This window comes from Hyperolius riggenbachi, chromosome 3 (genome assembly GCF_040937935.1).
Source record: "Hyperolius riggenbachi isolate aHypRig1 chromosome 3, aHypRig1.pri, whole genome shotgun sequence".
Taxonomy (NCBI): domain Eukaryota; kingdom Metazoa; phylum Chordata; class Amphibia; order Anura; family Hyperoliidae; genus Hyperolius; species Hyperolius riggenbachi.
The window spans coordinates 228,880,650-228,901,508 of NC_090648.1; the positions used below are offsets into that span (position 1 = coordinate 228,880,650).

The window sequence follows — 20,859 nt, forward strand, 5'->3', positions numbered from 1 at the left end:
AATAGCTTTTGGAACGTGTAGGATGACTGTGGATTCACAGTAGCTCTGTGGGGAGCGCCAAATTAAACATTAAATTGACTTAATGAGCAAAGGAAGTACATTTGTATACAAAATGTGCATAGACAGAATTATTTGTATGTTATTGACCATCCTTACTAGTGACACAACTATACATTACTCATAGAAGATGAAAACAGTACAGCTTACATGTTAAGATACATGTTTGAGTATGCCTTAACTTTCTTATAACCAGCAGTGATAAAAGATTACATTACCAAAAAAACAAAAAAAAAAGCCTCGCCAGCAAGTTTTGAGGAAAAGAACATGCATATCCCAGGTAGAATCCTTCTAGGCCTGTGTGCGCCGCTACTCTGGCCTGCCGACAGGCAGATGGATTCCCCACCTTCCATCCCCCTCCCTGCAAAGTTGGGAGTGGGCACTGGGGGATTTCTCAACTTGTTCACCGATGTACCGCATCATGTGACACCCTGTTGCCATGCAGGGCGGTTGGAATTTTAAAGCGGAACTGTAAACTGTATAAAAGTTTCATTTACCTGAGGCTTCTGCCAGCCCCCTGCAGCCGACCTGTGCCCTCGCAGTCTTGTACTTATCCTCCGTTACCCCACCACTGCTCACTTTTGTCACTTGTAAGTCTACCTCCGTTGCGCACTGGCCACGCGTATCCTAGTACGCGTTCCTTTAGCCAGGAGCACCCTGCACAGACGCAGCACAAGAAAATCTATACTGCGCCTGCGCAGCACGCGTCCGGCTACGGGAGCGTGAACAAGGAGGCAGTACACTCTAACTGAGCGGAGTGAAAGTGAGCCACGGCGTGTGAACAGAGCATCGGTGAGTGGCTGCATTGGACCAGGTCAGCTGCAGAGGGCTGGCAGAAGCCCCGGGTAAGTGAATTTTTTTTTTTTCTTAATAGTTTACAGTTCCGCTTTAAGAAATGAGTTGCGTAAAGTTTGCCCAAGCCTTTTCTAGGTATTCATTTCACCCATTGAAAATGGGATGGCCAATAGCAGTACCTGGTAGAGTAAAGGTGCAGATTCAAGATTTACCATAAAACAAAGTGAAAACTCCTCCCCTCCCTTGGTCTTAACTCCCCTCCTACCCAACCCCACCCCCACCCGACATTTTCTGATTTATTGCATCTCCAGTCTGCTCAACGTGCCCGCTATCTGATTTGCTATGTACCTTATTCTCAAAAGGCCTCATCAAATCTGTGATTTAATCATTAGAGTATACTTTCTCGGTTTAAAGAATTTTGCGGTTTGGGCCTTATTTTCTTTTCTCTTAATTCAATTTCTCCATTTGTAATAAATGGTCAACTAACTCCTAGATTGAAGCGGAGGATCTGGAATTATCCAATGCTTCATAATTGCTTTCTGGGTGGCCAGTAGAAACAGTTGCTCAAATTGACAGATGGGGTATTTTAGTGGTCCTGATGATCCGCAGCATGAAATATACACATCAGTTCTATTTCAGGTTCATGTCCTGCAACTTAATTTCACCCAGTGCTTTTCCCCCAAACTTTCTTTATCACTAGGCACAACCACAGTAGATTCAGGTCAGGGCTACTACCATTGCATTTTGGGCAAAGTGGTGGTTCTTCCACTCTAGTCGCCTCTTTATGGATATAGGGACCCTTTATTGGGATGTAAGCCCTGTATGTCATTTTTAAGAAACCTTTCTCTCCAGCCCTAACTCCACACTTTTTTTTTTTTTTCTTACGTCCATTCAACTATTTTGCACCGCTTCCTCAAATGTCACATTTCCTCAAATGGATAGTGTGCCTCCTTCTGACGTTCAGACTCCTTAATACCTGCATATAGCCAAGAACGGGAATACTACTCTTGAGGGTTATTTAGAAGATCAAATACCCAGTTTGTGGTGAACCTACTTCTCCTTCCCACAACATGGGTGAAATAACTTGATACCTAAATATAGTAAAAGGCATGAGTCTGGAATACCATATTTGGCTTTTATATCACTGGAAATATCGGAATGCTCATTTAGTACCCCCTGCAGGTATCAACCCCAGCTCCGCCCACCGTACCCAGTTTGGATAAAAATGGCTTTTCTGTGGAGGGATGACCCAGTAGACCCAACTTTTTCCTAACTTCCCTCGAGAAAATAACCATCTCTGATAATTACATTTTGTTTAATATAACAAGGTAGGGCTCCTATGTAGGTGTGGAACACCCGGACAGGCTTTATTCTTGCATTAGAGATGTTCTTTATTATATATAAAAGCTTCCTGTGTACGCATCTGATACTGTGACTCTATAGTCTCAGTTAGACTACATCAGATTTTAAAAAGTGTGTGTGTGTGTGTGTGTGCCCTGTTTATTTTAACCACTTTACCCCCGCGCGTACGTATTTCTCCGCCCCTTTTTCCATCCTTTAACAACCAGGGACGGAGAAACACGTACTTTCCGCGTTCCCGACGCTGCCCGCGCTCCCGCTCGTAAACACGCCGCCCGCCGCTAGTAAACACGCCGCCGCCCGCTCGCCCAGAGATCAATGAACGGGAAAATCCATTCCCGTTCTTTGATCTAAGCCCCGCAATGATCAGCTGCTCTCCTATGGGCAGCGCGATCATTGTGAGAAAAAACTCACGTGTCCAGCCTCCTTATACTTCCTCCAAGCTTCCGGAAGGAAGCTTGGAGGTCGCATTAAAACAAAAAGTTACTGTGGCCATCTTGTGGCCAAATAGTAAACTACACCCTACACATTTTTCACATACAAATAAATGACTTTTACACATAAAATTAACTCATTACCTCCCACACTCCCCAATTTTTTTTTTTTGTAATTAAAAAAAAAATTAAAAAATTTACAATTAAAAAAATAGTTACCTTAGGGACTGAACTTTTTAAATATTTATGTCAACAGGGTATAACACTGTTACTTTATAAACTATGGGCTTGTAATTAGGGATGGACGCAAAAATGAAAAAAATGCACCTTTATTTCCAAATAAAATATTGGCGCCAAACATTGTGATAGGGACATAATTTAAATGGTTTTATAACCGGGACAAAAGGGCAAATACGTTTCATGGGTTTTAATTACAGTAGCATGCATTATTTAAAAACTATAATGGCCGAAAACTGAAAAATATTTTTTCCCCACATTTTTCCTATTTTCCCATTAAAACACATTTAGAAAAAAATAATTCTTGGCATAATGTCCCACCTAAAGAAAGCCTAATTGGTGGCGGAAAAAACAAGATATAGTTCATTTCATTGCGATAAGTAATGATAAAGTTATAGACGAATAAATGGAAGGAGCGCTGAAAGGTGAAAATTGCTCTGGTGCTCGGGGTAAAACCCCTCAGTGGTGAAGTGGTTAAAGGATAGAGCTCAAAATGTTTGGATAAACGGGGAAGCAGGTGTATACTACCACTTGTACTGATGCTCCTCGTAGCTCACCAAACCCCCCCCCCCCGGGATCATCTTCCAGTTGGCCGGATCAGGCTTACTATGCAGGTGCTGGGCTGCGTGTGCCCCACAGCGCACGCACGTGGCCGGTAGCACACGGTGCATGCATATGACGTCACTGCACATGTCATGGTGATATCATATGCATGTGCAGTGCGCCCCCGGCCACGAGCGCGCTGGTGGATGCGTGCAGCCCGGCCTGCACGGTAAGCTCAACCCGGCCGACCGTGGGGCTTTTAAGGTGATCTACAGGGGAGTGCGGTGGTCATTAGGACAGGTGGTAGTATATGCCTGCTCTCCTCCCTTTCTCCAAACATTTTGCGCTCTGGTATCCTTTTTTATTACAGTTTAAATTTGTAGGGAGTTGTCTGAGCAATTTTTGGGTACCTGGAGTTAGGGAAAAAATGCAGACTTTCGCAGCCCTCCTGCCAATACCTCACAGCCAGTGTTGCCAACCTTTCACGTTATTTTATACTGACAAATACCTAAAAATTTACTGACAAAAGATTTTTTTTTTACTGACAAAATCCCCTGCGGCGTGCCGGAAAATGGGCGTGGCCACGCAACAATATGTGGGCGTCATCAGGGGTGGGTCCAAATATACATGACTTTAGTGGTGCTGTAAAAGGTCTGACGGGGAAGTTTGAGCTCTGCCGTAGTGTTTCCCCCCCTGCCCGCTCCCAAAATACATGTAATCTTACAGCAGTTCACCAAAAATCTGGCAGAGGTTCTTCCAAAATACAGATAATATGGCAGTGGTTCCCTAACAATAGATGTAATGGCAGCAGCGATTCCCCCCAACATACATAATTTGGCAGCATTTCCCCAAAATACACTTAAAGGGGAACTGAAGAAAGAGGTATATGGAGGCTGTCATGTTTATTTCCTTTTAGACAATACCAGTTGCCTGGCAGCCCTGCTGATCCTCTGCCTCTAATACTATTAGCCATAGCCCCTGAACAAGCATGCAGCAGATCAGGTGTTTCAGTGGTTCAGACTTATAAGTCTGATCTGACAAGACAAGCTGCATGCTTGTTTCTGGTTTTAATCAGATACTACTGCAGAGAAATAGACCAGCAGGGCTGCCAGGCAACTGGTATTGATTAAAAGGAAATAAACAGGACAGCCTCCATATACCTCTCTCTTCAGTTCCCCTTTAATCTGACAGCAGTGGTTCACCAAAAATAGGTAGCCAGGTCTATAGATGTCTCCAGAACAGGTAGCCAGGAGTAGATGTCTCCAGAACAGGTAGCCAGGAGTAGATGTCCCCAGAACAGGTAGCCAGGAGTAGAGATGTCCCCAGAACAGGTAGCCAGGAGTAGAGATGTCCCCAGAACAGGTAGCCAGGAGTAGAGATGTCCCCAGAACAGGTAGCCAGGAGTAGAGATGTCCCCAGAACAGGTAGCCAGGAGTAGAGATGTCCCCAGAACAGGTAGCCAGGAGCAGAGATGTCCCCAGAACAGGTAGCCAGGAGCAGAGATGTCCCCAGAACAGGTAGCCAGGGGCAGAGATGTCCCCAGAACAGGTAGCCAGGGGCAGAGATGTCCCCAGAACAGGTAGCCAGGGGCAGAGATGTCCCCAGAACAGGTAGCCAGGGGCAGAGATGTCCCCAGAACAGGTAGCCAGGGGCAGAGATGTCCCCAGAACAGGTAGCCAGGGGCAGAGATGTCCCCAGAACAGGTAGCCAGGGGCAGAGATGTCCCCAGAACAGGTAGCCAGGCGCAGAGATGTCCCCAGAACAGGTAGCCAGGTCCCCCCCTCCCCCAGCAGGAGGGGAGCAGTGCAGAGAAGAGGAAGCGATCATGGGCACAGCAGCGGGGACGTCTCCTCCCCCTTCCCTCACCTTAGGGCTCCCCCTCCCTCGCTCTCCCCTCCAGAACTAAGTCTTGTGTGGCGGCTGGCAGCGGGCGGAACTTACCGTCTCGTTGCAGGCGTGGGAAGGTCTCTCTGCATTTGCTGCTAGTCTGGTCCAGACTAGAGCAGCGGCACCACAACTTCCGGCGCTTGGAACGAGACGGGAGGTAATTTCCGCCCGCTGCCAGTCGCCACACAAGACTTAGTTCTGGATGGGAGAGCGAAAGCGGGGGGGGGGGGGGGGGGGGGGACTGCTGTGATAGATCTTTATTTCTTGCCTGAATATCCATAAGCCATTTCCAGCCCAGCAGCTTTATGCCTCATCATGTCAGGGATGTGTGGAGGTTCTGATGACAGACCGGGCAAGTCACAAGAGCTGCTGATCACTGTTTTTGGTGGCACAACAAGTCTGCTGTGACTGTGGCTCTTATAATGTATGAGCTACACAAATCTATTGCATCACATTTAACTTCAGATCCCTCATATGGCCCTCTTACTGCCAGAATTCCTTTCCCTGCACAAGTGATGATTAGCATAGAGCACAGTGACCTAATAAAACCTGCACAGGCTGTGTGTGTGTGTGTGTGTGATCCCTTAATGAAATGCCTTACACAGTGCCCATACGTGTAACCCAGAGCAGACATCAATGCTTCCTGCACTCCTCTGGCCCCTGGAGCAGCAGAAAGAGTTAACTTTTTTTTTTTTTCACATGCCAGCGTCTCCTCACCGCTCCTCTTGTGCTGATAACAGATCTCCGTCTCCCTTCTCGCTGGCTCCTGGAGTCCTCAGGCTGCTCGCTGTCCTCCCCAGCCAGCACCAATGCCAGAGAAGACTGAGTGAGGCTCTGAGTCAGTCACTTTGTAATCCGCGCCACGATGCACACATTTCCGGGCTAGATGGCAGGCAGGGGTGGAGCTGGCCGGGGAAAAGAGGGGAGGGGATGTGTGATGCACAAATGCCTGCTACTGGCTGCCACAGTGAGCCGAGGGGCGGAATTAACTCTCTGCAACAATCCGCCCCCGGCAAGTGAACAAATCGGCTTCATTTTTACGGACACAGCAAAACCACTTACGGAAATCACGGGCACTAAAATGTAATTGTTTACGGACAATCCGTAAATTTACTGACGGTTGGCAACACTGCTCACAGCAATTAGCCATGCTGTGCACCCAAAAGTCAGTCTACAGAATGCTAAATGGCTGGTGGCAGTCAGCTGCAGGTCTTGTGTGATGAGTCTGCAGTTTGGTAGTGACTGCAGTTCAGTAATTTGTGTTGATTAATCTTGAACTGCTTTGTCTTTGTAGTATATGGAAATTTATGGCAAATTTGTTTTTGGGCATAAAAACACATTTTTGATACGTCTTCACTTCATTTTTCTTGGCATCACATCCTGGGGTAAACTAATATGAAGGCCATTTACGGTATTCATTTTAGGAGAATTGCTTTGTAGTCTATGCTGACAGTTGAGCTTTTCCATTCCAGTAGTAGGCAGTGAAATAAAGATTCTCCCGTAGTGGTATATTTTCCATTCATTGTACTATATGAAAATTGGCTTGCAATCAGGTTGTTTCATAAAGCAAGCTTTACTGATCTTATAAATATTCCCTTTTCCATGCTGTATGACTTTATTTTTTATTCTATTTTCAGCTGTTATTGAACATGTCAGAGATGGTAGTGTGGTGAGAGCGCTGCTCCTTCCGGATTACTATCTGGTGACGGTCATGTTGTCTGGAGTTAAGGTATGAAGTTATAAAAGTTACAAGTTCTGACTTATGTTTAGTTTTTAGAAGTGTTGACCTTTAACTTTAAGGCGGGATTGTCCCCATAAACATCTAATTTCAACAGCAACTTGCCTTGAGTGTAGTAAGTGATAAAGATGCTAATCCTGCATCCAAAACTTTCAAAACATTTTCTGCAGTTTATGGTTTAATGTTATCACATACCTTAGGAGCACTGGCCCTTTAATTGCCATCGGCTGGCAAAACCGTTGCATGCTCAGGGGTCTTATCTATAATATATTCCTCCTCCCCCCCCCCCCCCTTCCTTCTAATGACATAAGACACTTCCTGGTACAGACCTCGGTGGGAGTGTCTTGAGACTCTGGGAGGAGGGCGGGTAACAAATACACAATTAGCAAGAGGAGAAACAGAGTGAGGGAGGAAATGTCATGTTTAGTATCATTCAAAGGTAACAAAGATGGAAATTGTCTAGAATAGGATTCTCTGCTTTTTCCATTATAAAACTCCCAGGAATCATATGGATGGTGCAATACATATGTTATGTAACTTAAAGAACTTCAGCCTAAACAAACATACTGTCATTAAGTTACATTAGTTATGTTAATTAAAATAGATAGGTAATATAATCTCTTACCCACCCTATTTTAAAAGAACAGGCAAATGTTTGGTTTCATGAGGGCAGCCATCTTTTTGGTTGAAAGGAGGTGACAGGGAGCATGAGACACAGTTCCAACTGTCCTGTGTGCTGATCACCCCTCCCAGTTGCTGGGCAACGTGAATAACATTGGAAATCCCATCATGGTTTGCACAGCATCAGGGGGAAGAAGATCTTCGGCAGTTTTCTTTGATGGGTGGAGCTTAGCTAATGCAGCTAAAAATGATGCTTTGGTAAGAAAAACAAAGTTCTGATGCTGTGAAACTGTTTAACACCAAGCCTTTTCAGTTCTGCTGAGTAGATTTTTAGTCCGGAGGTTCACTTTAAGTAGAACTAGTATCTACTGAAGTGTTTTTTTATTCCTAGGTTAGCATGGGTGTCACTTGTTCTTTAAGGTTTAACCAAAAGGTGATAAACCGCTTGATGGTGAATTGCGGTAGAAAGATGATTTAAAAAAACAAAAGAAAAAAAAAAAACCTTCAGCTTTCTGCCCTCTTTAGTTCATAGGATCCCCACTTAGGGCTGGTTCACATGGGCGTCTGCTGAGCTTTTGCTTGGCGTCAGCCTTTAAAAGCTAGCTTTTGAAGGCTTTTGGGAAGCGTTAAAAGCTAGCAGTTCTGGTCTCTGCTATTGTTTCCTGGCGTTTACCACCTCTGAAAGCAACATGTTTCTTTCGAGACTAGACGCAACGCCGGGAACAACCGCCAGGCTTTCATGAAAGCCTTCAAAAGCCAGCTCTAAACGCTCCCATTCACTTGCATGGGATGGCGGTAGATCCCACAAACGCCCGTCTGAACCAGCCCTTACTCTTAACATTTGAGATATTATCTTGAATCCTTTTCTGAGCAAAAGTAATTCCCAAATGATTGTACTTTGAAATACCTGTTATAGTTTAATGCTTCTAAAAGTAATCTTGCTGAAAACTTTTCCTTTTGTCTTTCTCTAGTGTCCAACGTTTAAGCGGGAAACTGACGGAACAGAAACACCTGAGCCATTTGCTGCAGAAGCAAAGTTCTTCACGGAATCTCGTTTGCTCCAGAGAGATGTACAAATTATCCTGGAGAGCAGCCACAATCAGAATATTCTGGGCACCATTTTGCATCCCGTATGTACTGGTGTCGAAGTTCGGCTGTTCTGGCACCCATCTAATGTCATTATATAATTTGTTGTCTAATAACGTTAGACTTGACAATGTAATCTAAAGGTGATGCATTTTTTTCCCTCCTGTCCTCAGAATGGCAACATTACAGAGCTGCTTCTAAAGGAAGGTTTTGCTCGCTGTGTGGATTGGTCTATAGCAGTGTATACCCAGGGATCTGAAAAGCTCCGTGCGGCAGAACGGTATGACCTTTTTAAAGTAATATTACACTGCAACAATCAAAATTTTGTAAACCACTGTTTACTAAACTTAAATCTGTGTGACCCTGTGTTGCAATCCCTTTTATTTATAAGGATACAAGTAGTATTTGTTTTATACTGTACCAAGGTCCCTTGACTCCTTATCTTGTGGTAGAAGCAACGGCTGACAACTGGCACTAAACTGGTGTGAGGTGGCTTATGCGATTACTCACTAAACACGCTTGCTGCTGAAACCCAATTCTATGCACGGATCTGCGTGTGAGTGTCTGTAAACTTTGAGGGGGGCGGATAAATTTACAAACTAATGCAGAAGAGAGTGTAAGGGAGGAAATTACATCATGATTGACTTCAAAAGTCAGATTGGACAGTACAACATATAGGTTATGAAAGTAAAACCAGTATTTGTTATTCGCTCTTTAAATATGTTACGTAAGATACAGAAAGGTATGTTTATACTGGATCCACATACCATGGTGTTTTGTATACCACGCCTAATTTCCCCCTACTCCCAGTTAAGGTACTCTTTGAAAAATTTGACTTAAAGGGTCTGTCAGCCATACTATCTTAGAAAAACAACACATAAGTAGATCAATTCTGACTTTACTTATGACATATGTATTGCACTGTTCACGTTTTGATTTTAGTGATTTTTCTATAGTAAAGAGAGAAAATCCTTTAGCAATTTTTATCAGGACTCTGTCTTGAAGCCAAACCTGATGTCATTTTCTCACTTACACTTTTTTTTTCTCCTCTGCCTGTTTGTGTATGCATTGCTAAGCCCTCCTCCCAGTCAAGTTTTCACAAAGATAGACACCGCACTCCAGATGTATTTATCAGCTTTTATGCTTTATTGCATGAGTAAAGTGACAGGCAGCGACAGCCCGCTGTTTCGGCCCACGGCCTTTATCAAGTTGCCCAAGTGTCCTCCCAGTCTTAAGACACTCCCACCCAGCTCTGTAGTAGGAAGTGCATTGTCCTAAATCATTGTGTGACTGCAGAGCTGGTTTATTTGTATGAATTGGATTTCAGAAGCTGCTTCAGTGGGTGAGTCACTTTCTCAGCTTCTTGTTTTGGGCAATAGAGGCAATAGAGAGGAATAGAGGTGTGCGAGTGGAAACGGGAGGGAAAAATGCTTCAACCAATTGGACTGCAGAAGTTATGTTTGAGAGGAATAACTATTAGAAGGGGAGGAAAGTAAAGAAGAAAAAACAGCATGCACTGACAATGTACCAAATAGCCAGGGGACTTGGGGAATGATGGTCTATTGAAAAGAATAGAGTGATTTTGAACTTTTGGATTGCTTGGCTAGCATTCTTATTGATAGATAAAAATAGAGAATTGCTTTTATGCCTGACAGTTGCTCTTTAAAGGAACGGAAAAACAAAAAAATGTCAAGTTATTTGGGGCTTTTTCAGCCCCATGAAGTTTTTGCACCTTCCGTGTGACTGAGCGCTTTGCTGACTCTCTCCGTAGCCAAGCGACTCAAGTCACACCAGCCATGTGCCTTCTATATTGCGCGCCCGTGGCTGGGAGCATTCAGCACATGCGCAGTAGCATTTTCTAGTTTACTATGCAGTTGGCTACGGAAGTGCGGTGGGAGGCATGCATCAAGGGGCTGCGCATGAGGCGATCAGAGGTGGACATGACTGGAACGAGCAGCATGGAATGATAGGGAGGGAGCAGGAAGAATTCAAGGGCCAGAAAGAAGCATGAGGTAACTGGCTTTTTTTGTTTTCCAAACTTCAAACAGGAAGAGGGAAGCTTGCTGCAATCCTTCTAATCACCCTTTGAGTACATATTGTGGGGCCGTTCAGTTTGGCGCAGGGAAAGCTGAACGACTGCTCTCCCTGCTGACGCTAAACTTAGAGGTGGCATTAAATACGATTACCCGTCTGAGTTGGCGCAACTTGGAGGGGAAATATAATTCGGGGGCTGGCAGCCACCAGAGCTCCAAACTACTGCTGTGTGGGCCGCAGCATAGTATTGCTGCTATGACTGCGCCCAGCTTTGGCACTCTGCGCTGTGTTCCCAAAGAACCTGCTTCACTTTATCTCTCTCCTCTTCCCTGCCCTATTCATGCCCCTTAAGAGGAGGGAGTAGAAGGGTGATGGAAGGGAACATTGCAGCAAGCTAGCCTCTTCCTCTTCTGAAAATTTGACTTGAGCCAAAAGTAACTTTTTTTTTTCAAGCAGTGATTACAGGGACTTTTGGGTACAAGAATGGACAGTAAATACAGTTATGTGGATCCAGTAGGAACATACAACACTACTCCCACTCACAGGTATAAATGTATAAATTAGTTTGTTAAAGTGGACCTGAACTCAGAACTTCCTCTACTCTAAAAGATAAATAAACAGTATAATAATCTTTAGATAATTTTTTTTTTTTTATACAGCGGATACAAATCCTGCAATAAATATGCAGTGTCTACTTACTGCTTATATGGAAGCAGACCTATTAACTTCCTGTGTTAACAAATTAGCTGCTCTGCCCTTTCAGAGGAGATTACTGAGCTGATGCAGCTGAAAGATCAAATTACAGTTGCGATAAGTCACAGATGAGGAAGAATTAAATGCATACAGTAAGAACACACTAGGCAGTGTGTGAAAGTTAGCGGTTTGCATGCGTTTTCAGTGCGTGTGTTTTTTGTTCTGTAAATGGTTTTTCGTGCGTTAGTGGCTTTCATGCTGTATATAAATCGCATATGCGTTTTGTATGCGTTTTGTATGCGTTTTTGATATGTTTTATGCTAAGCACTAGGAAGTCAACAGGAAGCAGAAATACATCATCAAACTTGGTTTTTGAAGAAAAAAATTAAAACCCAATACCTCTGCGTCACCATTGACATTAATTATGTGTGTTGTTAGATGCTGAAAAATATGCAGCAAGTCCTGAGTTTTAAAAAACGCACATTGCAGAACGCAAACCTTGCGTCATTCCATGCGACTACTTAACTTGCATATGTGCATTTTCTGCAACGCTAGCGTTTCTGCCTAATGTGTTCCTAACCACAGGGTGCATTTCTCTGTTTCCCTTTTATCCTGTGCGAGAGTTCAGTTCCACTTTAAAGAACAAGCGACACCCATGCTAACTTAGTAATAAACACATATATAAGTAGATAAATACTACTTCTACTTACATAACAGATGTATTGTGCTATCCACGTAATGATTCCTGTGAATTTTATAAAGGAAAAGCAGAAAATCCTATTGTAGGCAGTGGCCATTTTGCCAAGCTAATGCTGACATCATATCCTCCCTGACTCTTGCCCCCCCCCCCCCTTCTCTTGCTCATTGTGTATTCATTAGCTGCCCTCCTCCCAGAGTCTTTTTTTTTATTTTTTTTATTTTTTTTATTTTTTTTATTTACACATCCAATCACTGAGTCACCTCAGCCTTGTAAACACAAGTGATCAACTAGGCAGGGAAATAAATGGACGATGAGGAATAGATTATAGATAAAAAACTCCCAGCATTCAACTTTTTGGCACTAGGGCCAGTGCTCCTATAGTATTTAATAACTCCAAACTATAACAGCAGAAAAGTTATGAATGCAGGATTAGCATCTTTATCACTTAATACTCAGACCAGTTGCTGTTGAAATTTGTTTTTTTTTATGGTGACAATACCGCTTTAAGGAAAAATCAAACAATGAAAAATTTAACATTGTAGCAGGAACCCGGGCTGTTAATAGATCGTAATCACCAATGTAAGTGTATGTACACACCAGTAGCAATTAAAGGAAATGCCTAATTACAACAACATGCAAATGTGCTTAGGGGAAAATATCCAACACATCCAAAAGAAGATTGACCAGAGTCCTGTGTGCAAGGGCTCTGTAATAAAGTACATAACTGTAGTGCCAGTGCCTAGACCACATGGATGTATTGCCGTTCTAACTTCATTTTTTGTTGATTTGTGGTGGGGAGAGGTGCTCTTTTATAAAACTGTGCCAACTTGTGGTCATAATGGACTAAATCAGGGGTAGGCAACCCGCGGCTCCGGAGCCGCATGCGGCTTTTTCATCTTCGCCGCGGCTCCTAGGCAGCTCCGGTGTCCGTAGGAAGAGGATCGTGGGAGTTGCGCGCCACAAGGTCGGGACCGGAGGTCGGGACAGGAGGAGATTGTGACAGGAGGTCTTCTGACTAGGTGAGTAAATGGGTTTTTCTTTTCAGATCTGCTGAAGGATTGTGCATATAGGGGTCAGATCTGCTGAAGGATTGTGCATATGGGGGTCAGATCTGCTGAAGGATTGTGCATATGGGGGTCATATCTGCTAACGATTTGTGCATATTGGGGTCATATCTGCTAACGATTTGTGCATATGGGGGTCATATCTGCTGAAGGATTTGTGCATATGGGGGTCATATCTGCTAACAATTTGTGCATATGGGGGTCATATCTGCTAACGATTTGTGCATATGGGGGTCATATCTGCTAACGATTTGTGCGTATGGGGGTCATATCTGCTGAAGGATTTGTGCATATGGGGGTCATATCTGCTAACAATTTGTGCATATGGGGGTCATATCTGCTAACGATTTGTGCATATGGGGGTCATATCTGCTAACAATTTGTGCATATAGGGGTCATATCTGCTAACGATTTGTGCATATGGGGGTCATATCTGCTAACAATTTGTGCATATAGGGGTCATATCTGCTAACGATTTGTGCATATGGGGGTCATATCTGCTAACAATTTGTGCGTATGGGGGTCATATCTGCTAACGATTTGTGCGTATGGGGGTCATATCTGCTAACGATTTGTGCATATGGGGGTCATATCTGCTAACGATTTGTGCATATGGGGGTCATATCTGCTGACGATTTGTGCATATGGGGGTCATATCTGCTAACGATTTGTGCATATGGGCGGTCATATCTGCTAACGATTTGTGCATATGGGGGTCATATCTGCTAACGATTTGTTTTATAATGGTTTTGCGGCTCCCAGTTTTTTTCTCTTTTCGGAAACGGGTCCAAGTGGCTCTTTATGTCTTAAAGGTTGCAGACCCCTGGACTAAATGAATACAAGTAAGAAATTGATAAAATACACTGATGCCATCTTGTGGAGGAAAAGTATATTGCAATGAATGTTCAAAGCATCCTAGGTCAAACCAAAGATGACTGACCAGTGCCATACAGAAAAGACAAACCCGTGATACATTATAAAACAAAGATTTAATTAAAACTTGTTTTCTCTACAAGATGGCATCTGACAGTATTTCTCTGAACTCGAATTTGTGTGCAAAATTTGGACGCAATCGCACATGCGTGTCACATGACACAATGCTGTGATGTCATGCGTGGGCACACTCAAACTTTTGGGTTTGTATCTGCGGTCAAGGATTATGGCAATACTTCTCATTTTGCAGAAACTAGTGAGGTGTAGCGGGGACCAACGGTGGCTTCTGTATTTATTGCCACACACTGCGTGACTCAGTAAGCTGTCTTACACTTGTACCACGTTATTGTCTAAGCTTTCTTAATAGGTACTCAGTGTGCAGATTTTGGAATGTGGCTTTTTGTAGCAGGGGGAAGCACTTTATTTCATGTTATGTTTTCTCACTTTTTTTTTTTTTCCTCCCCTTGATTGCTCCAGACCTTAAATTGGAGATGTGCAGATTGTTTCGGCGAGGACACAAGGATATTTGTTAATGCTGCTCAATAAATCTTGAGTGCATTTAGTTTTGAAATAGGTTTTATGTTGCTTCTGGCTTGGCTATGTTTCCTTCACTTATTGTAGTGGAATGCCCCTTCCAGCTTAATCTTGGACTGGCTTCGACATAGCCTTGTGTCCTGCACAGCTATCCTTTCTTTGCTTAGTGTCACGCTAGGTTGGGGGGGGGGAGGGTTGGTCACAAAGTGTCATTTTCTGGTAACTTGTGCCAAAAAATGTTGTATGAACTCACCATGCCTCTTAGTGAATACTTTGGGATGTCTTCTTTCCAAAATGGGGTCATTTGGGGGGTATTTATACTATCCTGGAATTCTAGCACCTCATGAAACATGACAGGTGGTCAGAGATGCTTCAAAATGGGAAAATTCACTTTTTGCACCATAGTTTGTAAACGCTATAACTTTTACCCAAACCAATAAATATACACTGAATGGGTTTTTTGTTGTTTTTATCAGACATGTAGCACAATAAACTTGGACAAAAATGTATACAGAAATTTGTACTTTGACAAATTTTATCACAAAGAGAAAAAAAAATCACTTTTTTGACAAAATTCATTTCTTTCTTTTTATGAATATAATAAAAACTAAAAATCGCAGCAGCAATCAAATGGCACAAAAAGAAAGCTGTATTAGTGACAACAAAAGATAAAATTAATTTAGATGGTAGGTTACATGACCGAACAATAAACCGTTAAAGCTGCAGTGGTTTGAATGGGAAAAAAGGCTCTGGTCCTTAAGGGGTGAAAAGACTGCGGTCCTTAAGTGGTTAAAGGATACCTGAAGTGACCTGTGACATGATAGACATGGGTATGTACAGTGCCAAGCACACAAATAACTAGGCTGTGTTCCTTCTTTTCCTTTCTATGCATGAAAGCGTTAAATATCAGGCATGTTAGTGGCTGATCCTGTCCTGATTCAGACAGGAAGTGACTACAGTGTGACCTCTGAAAAGAAATTCCCCTTTTTATCTTTCTTGCTCTCAGAAGCCATTTTCTGCTAGGAAAGCGTTTTATAGTTGGAATTTCTTATCAGTTATGGTCACACTGTAGTCAGGACTGAGTCAGCCACTTACATACCTGATAGTTAACTCTTTCAGGCAGAGAAAGGATAAAGGACCACAGCCTAGTTATTTGTGTGCTTGGCACTGTACATGCACATGTCTATCTCATGTCACGTCACTTCGGGTATCCTTTAACAAACTCCCCCATAAGAACGCCCAAGAGTGAGAAAAGGGCAGCAAGTGTTAAGGTCCAAAAATTATTTTTGTTCTAATTTTTTTTTTTTTTTTTTTTTTTTTTTTTTTCTTCCCCCTTGCCTGGACAAAGTAACTATTTTGCAAGTTGTCTGTGCTGTGCTGAACGCTCCTACCATAAAGTTTATTTGCTAACAGATATTATGCTCTTAATGTATTTGCTTTTGCTTTTTTTTTTTTTTTTTTTTTTTTTCTTCTGTGTAGTTATGCAAAAGAACGCAAGATAAGAATTTGGCGGGATTATGTTGCACCAACAGCAAATTTGGATCAAAAAGACAAGCAATTCGTTGCAAAGGTAATTGTAGTGCTGATATGTCTCAATTAATGGGAAAGTTAACCAGTACTGTACTGGGGCGTGGCAAAGGCTGAGCTCGATGTTGCCCTTCCTTTCCCTGCCATCCAAAAGCCACTCCATGGTGTCCTGCACAATGTTGCACCTCCCCTCCCTTATAACAGGAAGTCCAACAGGCCTGTAGTTTAGATTGTTAAATGCTATGTTTCACCTGACTGCCAAATATACAAAAAATCCTGGTTTAGAAGTGTACCTATGAGTTAAGCAAAGCCAGGATTTTCTTGAAAATTTGCCTCAGAAAAACCATGAGGGACACATTTAGAATAGGAAACCTTTATTAAAGTCTAGAGAATCTACTGCTGAAATGCTCAAGTCTAAGGCTGCTTACACACAGGGCCGTTATAGGCGCACGTTAGTGCAGCCTGTAACGCTCCCCCAAAGCACAGCAATGTAACACAAGTGGGCTGTTAACACAACCCACGTTGCGTTACATGTAACGCTGCACGTTAAAGTGCAGCATGCTACGGCGTTAGAGCGGCTTAAGCCGCGTTAGACTGTCTGCACATGCGCAGTCATGTTAGGGAGGAGCGGAGAGCAGCCAGGCACATGGCTAATTATTATTCACTGCACGTTGTGACGTGCAGTGTTTACTTCCTGGAGCGGCCGCTCTGCGGTGATTGGCCGGCGGGACCTCGTGATGCCGCATGCGTCCAAGAGTGCGCATCACTGACGCCAGAGTGAGCTGCACAACGCGGCTCACTCTGACATCCACATCGAAGAGCACCAGGCCTTGCGTTAGGTGCACGTTATGCGACCTTAACGTACCACCTAACGCAACGTCTTGGTGTGCAAGTAGCCTAAAAGTACAAAATGTTATAGCTTTGCCTTAACCTTCACGGCTTTGCATTGCAATACATGTTTCTGGTAAAATGTAAATTTTTTTTATGCTAATCTCTGTAAATGGGATAATTTTAAAGGGTAACTTGATTGAAGCTACAAAAAGTTTCACTTTCCTGTGGCCTCCACCAGCCCCCTGCAGACGTCCTGTGCCATCACTAAGCGATCATCCGGTCCCCCGCCATGGCTCAGTTAAGTTTTTGGCGGTGCGCAGCGCATGTTATCAATTGCTATTGTGTTTGCATTCCTGTGGTAGTCTTGTACCTGTGCACTACGCACACGCAGAACACAGGGCCACTGAGGCGCACTGCTAGGCACCTAATCAGTCACTGAAAACAATACAGCCACGGTGGGGAAGCAGATGATTGGTGAGTGACTGGGCGGGCACAGAACATCTGCAGGGGGCTGGTGGAAACCCCAGGTAAGTGAAACATTTTTTATTTTTTTTTTGTAGCTTCAGTTAAAGTTCATGAGATTCTCAATCTTTTCAGTGGGAGTAAAGACAATAAATTCATGTAGTATTTGCATGAAGTGTGTGCCCAGAGATGAGATTTTAAAGATTTTCATAAGCAAAATAAAGTAACTTACACATGTACAAAGGATGAGCAAGCACAGGTTTTGCATGAAGTTACTGTAACAGCTTTTGTCCCAGGAAGGGGGCACCATAGAGGGGGGGTGATTTACTGGGATAACATCCTGCTGTAGTGCTTCATGTTGCGCTTCATCCTCCCAACACTACCTGATCACACTGTGAAAAAGAACTGGTCGGAGGCTGGAGTGTGCTGTGGAGTACTATGGCAAGAGGAAATCGACGTTTCTGCAGCGGCCCTCTCCTTAAATGACAACTATAGGGAGGCTGCCATGTTTTCTTTTGTGCAATACCAGTTGCCTGGCTGTCCTGCTAATCCTGGTGTTCAGACACTACTGCATCCAAATAGATCAGCAGGACTGCCAGGCAACTGGTATTGCTTAAGGGGGAATAAATATGGCAGACTCTATATACCTCTCGCTACAGTTGTCCTTTAAAGGGGGGGGGGGGGCGAGAACAGTTTTGCGAAAAGCAAATCTGTACCTGCTTGTCCTTAATGGGCAGCTGCAGGCAGCAATTCTACCACCCTTCTGCTACTCCTGTACACCTGTTTGGGGTTAGGAAACAGTTGAGACTCCATGCAATGGAATCCTCCTCATCTGAATGTGGTCGACCCGTGCTTAGACATGTGAAGCGGCTCTTTGCCATGTAATGACACTGCATTGTCAAATGCTGACACAAGGGGGTTACAAACAGTGCAATTTTGCTGCATTAGATTGCAGCCGGAAAGAGCTAAATGGCTGTCAAATCTGAGACTGAACTGTGTGCAAAGTGTGCAGTTCAGTCTCTTTTGTGTGAAAGAGGCCTCAGGCTTCTTCTCCTTGGGTGGCTGAACTGCTTTTTTTGAGTAGTTTAGCTGCCTGCTATTGCATGCAGCTGAATGGCAGTGGTTAACTCTGCGCTTGTCACTGTTTAAATGCGTTGGTGTTACCTGGTGACTTAAGTCGCAACTAGCGTGCTCAAATGCAACTACATGGAAGGGCTGGCAGTCCACTGCTTGTCTTGAGTGCTAGCAAGCACCTGTGATGTGAGGAGGCTCCTTTGTAGTAGTCTAAATTATTCCACCCTTCACAGCTGGTAGAAAGCTGCATGACATCTACCTGAAGTGCTGGTCATTGGCATGTTGCTGTTGCATATCAACTGTTAACTGCATCGGAGGTGGGAGGATAATAGAATAAATTTAGGCGGTGACATGTATTAGTGCATTTTGTATTGCAGGCCGCACTTGTGGATCCTTTTTTCCACTGGAGGTTGCATTAAGAAGTTAGACATGTTATCCTTTAGTTTACATTTTTATTTCAATTCAAGAACTGTTGTGAACCTAGATACAAAGTGCACATTGTTTGTCTCCGCACTGCTACTTCTTGTGGAGTCACGAGAGGCTACCTGCAACATACAATGTACTCCCTGCCTGGATGTATTTAATTATCCCGTCTCTGGCATAAAGTAAGCTGTGACAGTTGCTATGTAACAGCAACAAGCCAGTGAATGGCTCCTAAGATTAAGAGCTGCTCTCCAGGTTAGGATATTTATTTTCTGGCTTAAGACTTTAAAGAGGAACTCAGTGAAAATAATGTAGTAAAAAAAAAGTGCTTCATTTTTACCATAATAATGTATAAATGATTTGGTCAATGTTTGCTCATTGTAAAATCTTTTCTTTCCCAGATTTACATTCTGACATGTATTACATGGTTATATTGTTACTGTGGGCAGGTTATGTAGCTGCTCCTAGCTGTTTTGGCTTTTACAGACAGCTGTGAACAGCTATTTCCTGTCTGTGAACATTGTTACATTGTGGCAGTTTGCCCAGAGTACCGCGGTCCCAGAGCTTCTTGTGGGAGGGGTTTCAGCACAAAATCATACAGCGCCCCCTGATGGTCTGTTTGTGAAAAGCATTATATTTCTCATGTAAAAGGGGGTATCAGCTACTGATTGGGATAAAGTTCAATTCTAGGTTGGAGTTTCTCTTTAAGCCAGCCCTGTCCAAAGTCCATCCTGCCTCTGACACAGGAGACCAGGGTTCGAATCTCGGCTCTGCCTGTTCAGTAAGCCAGCACTAATTCAGTAGGAGACCTTTGGCAAGTCTCCCTTACACTGCTACTGCCAATAGAGCGCGCCCTAGTGGCTGCTGCTCTGCTCTGGCGCTTTGAGTCCGCAAGGAGAAAAGCGCAATATAAATGTAATTTGTCTTGTCTTGACCAAATGCGGCCCACTGAACCTTCTCCAGTGGCCCCTTAGCTGTCCATAAAATTTCCAGTTCAGGTTTTTTTAAAACAGGTTAAGTCAAAATAGATACACGTCATACTTGCCTCCGGCATAGTCTACTCATCAATCTCTCAATCCTCTCCTGCGTCCTGTTTGTCCACTGTGATCAATGGAATTCTCCTTCCTCAATTTTGAAAATGGCCATTACCCCATAACGGTGTACTGGTAAACATAATGTTAAACTGTAATATCGGCCACCTGAGCAATAGGGGAAGTATGGACATTACCTTGCTCATTAGTTGTCCTTTCAATTAGAACTGACAACTACTGATATGTAACTGTCAGCAACTGATCTATTTCAGTTCTGACAAAATCTTGTCAGAAATGCAAGATTTTTGTGTAAAAAAACAAAATTAAACAGTGAGCTTCTGAGAGGAATGGACAGCGAGGTAAGTATGTAATCATCACATGCAGGTACATAATGTTTGTTTTAAATTTTACTCTGTTCATTTTAAGTTCTTGTGGCCCGCTCTCCATTGTTGCTCTGCCTCCCCCATTGCCATCCTTACATAGTTCTAAAGTACCTATTATAGGACTACAAAAAATGGCTGCCGGGCTCCACATTTATGAACATATTTTTCATAGTGAAAGTTCCAGTGGACAATTTTTTATTTTTTTTTTGTAGTCCTATGACTGCAGGAGTCCCAATAGAAATGCTGGAGAGCATTAAGTAGTGAGCAAGTGTGAAAGTGTGTGTGAAAGAACTGGGAAAGTAAGAGATTGGAGAGAAGGTGGCAAAAGGGGGTGGGGGGACGTGGGGAGAGGAGGCATCATATGGAGAGGTGAAACACGTATAGGTCCACGGGGAGATGTGTTACCAGATGGA

At 43.5% G+C, this 20,859-nt stretch overlaps 1 protein-coding gene across 1 annotated transcript in view; it reads left to right on the plus strand.

Moving 5' to 3' along the window:
- SND1 (staphylococcal nuclease and tudor domain containing 1) overlaps positions 1-20,859 on the plus strand; it is a 977,252-nt gene that overhangs the window by 35,333 nt on the left and 921,060 nt on the right. Inside the window, exons 6-9 of the mRNA XM_068275928.1 lie at positions 6,950-7,041; positions 8,643-8,801; positions 8,931-9,037; positions 16,195-16,285. Coding sequence (XP_068132029.1) covers positions 6,950-7,041; positions 8,643-8,801; positions 8,931-9,037; positions 16,195-16,285 — 449 coding nt within the window. The remainder of the gene's footprint in view (positions 1-6,949; positions 7,042-8,642; positions 8,802-8,930; positions 9,038-16,194; positions 16,286-20,859) is intronic.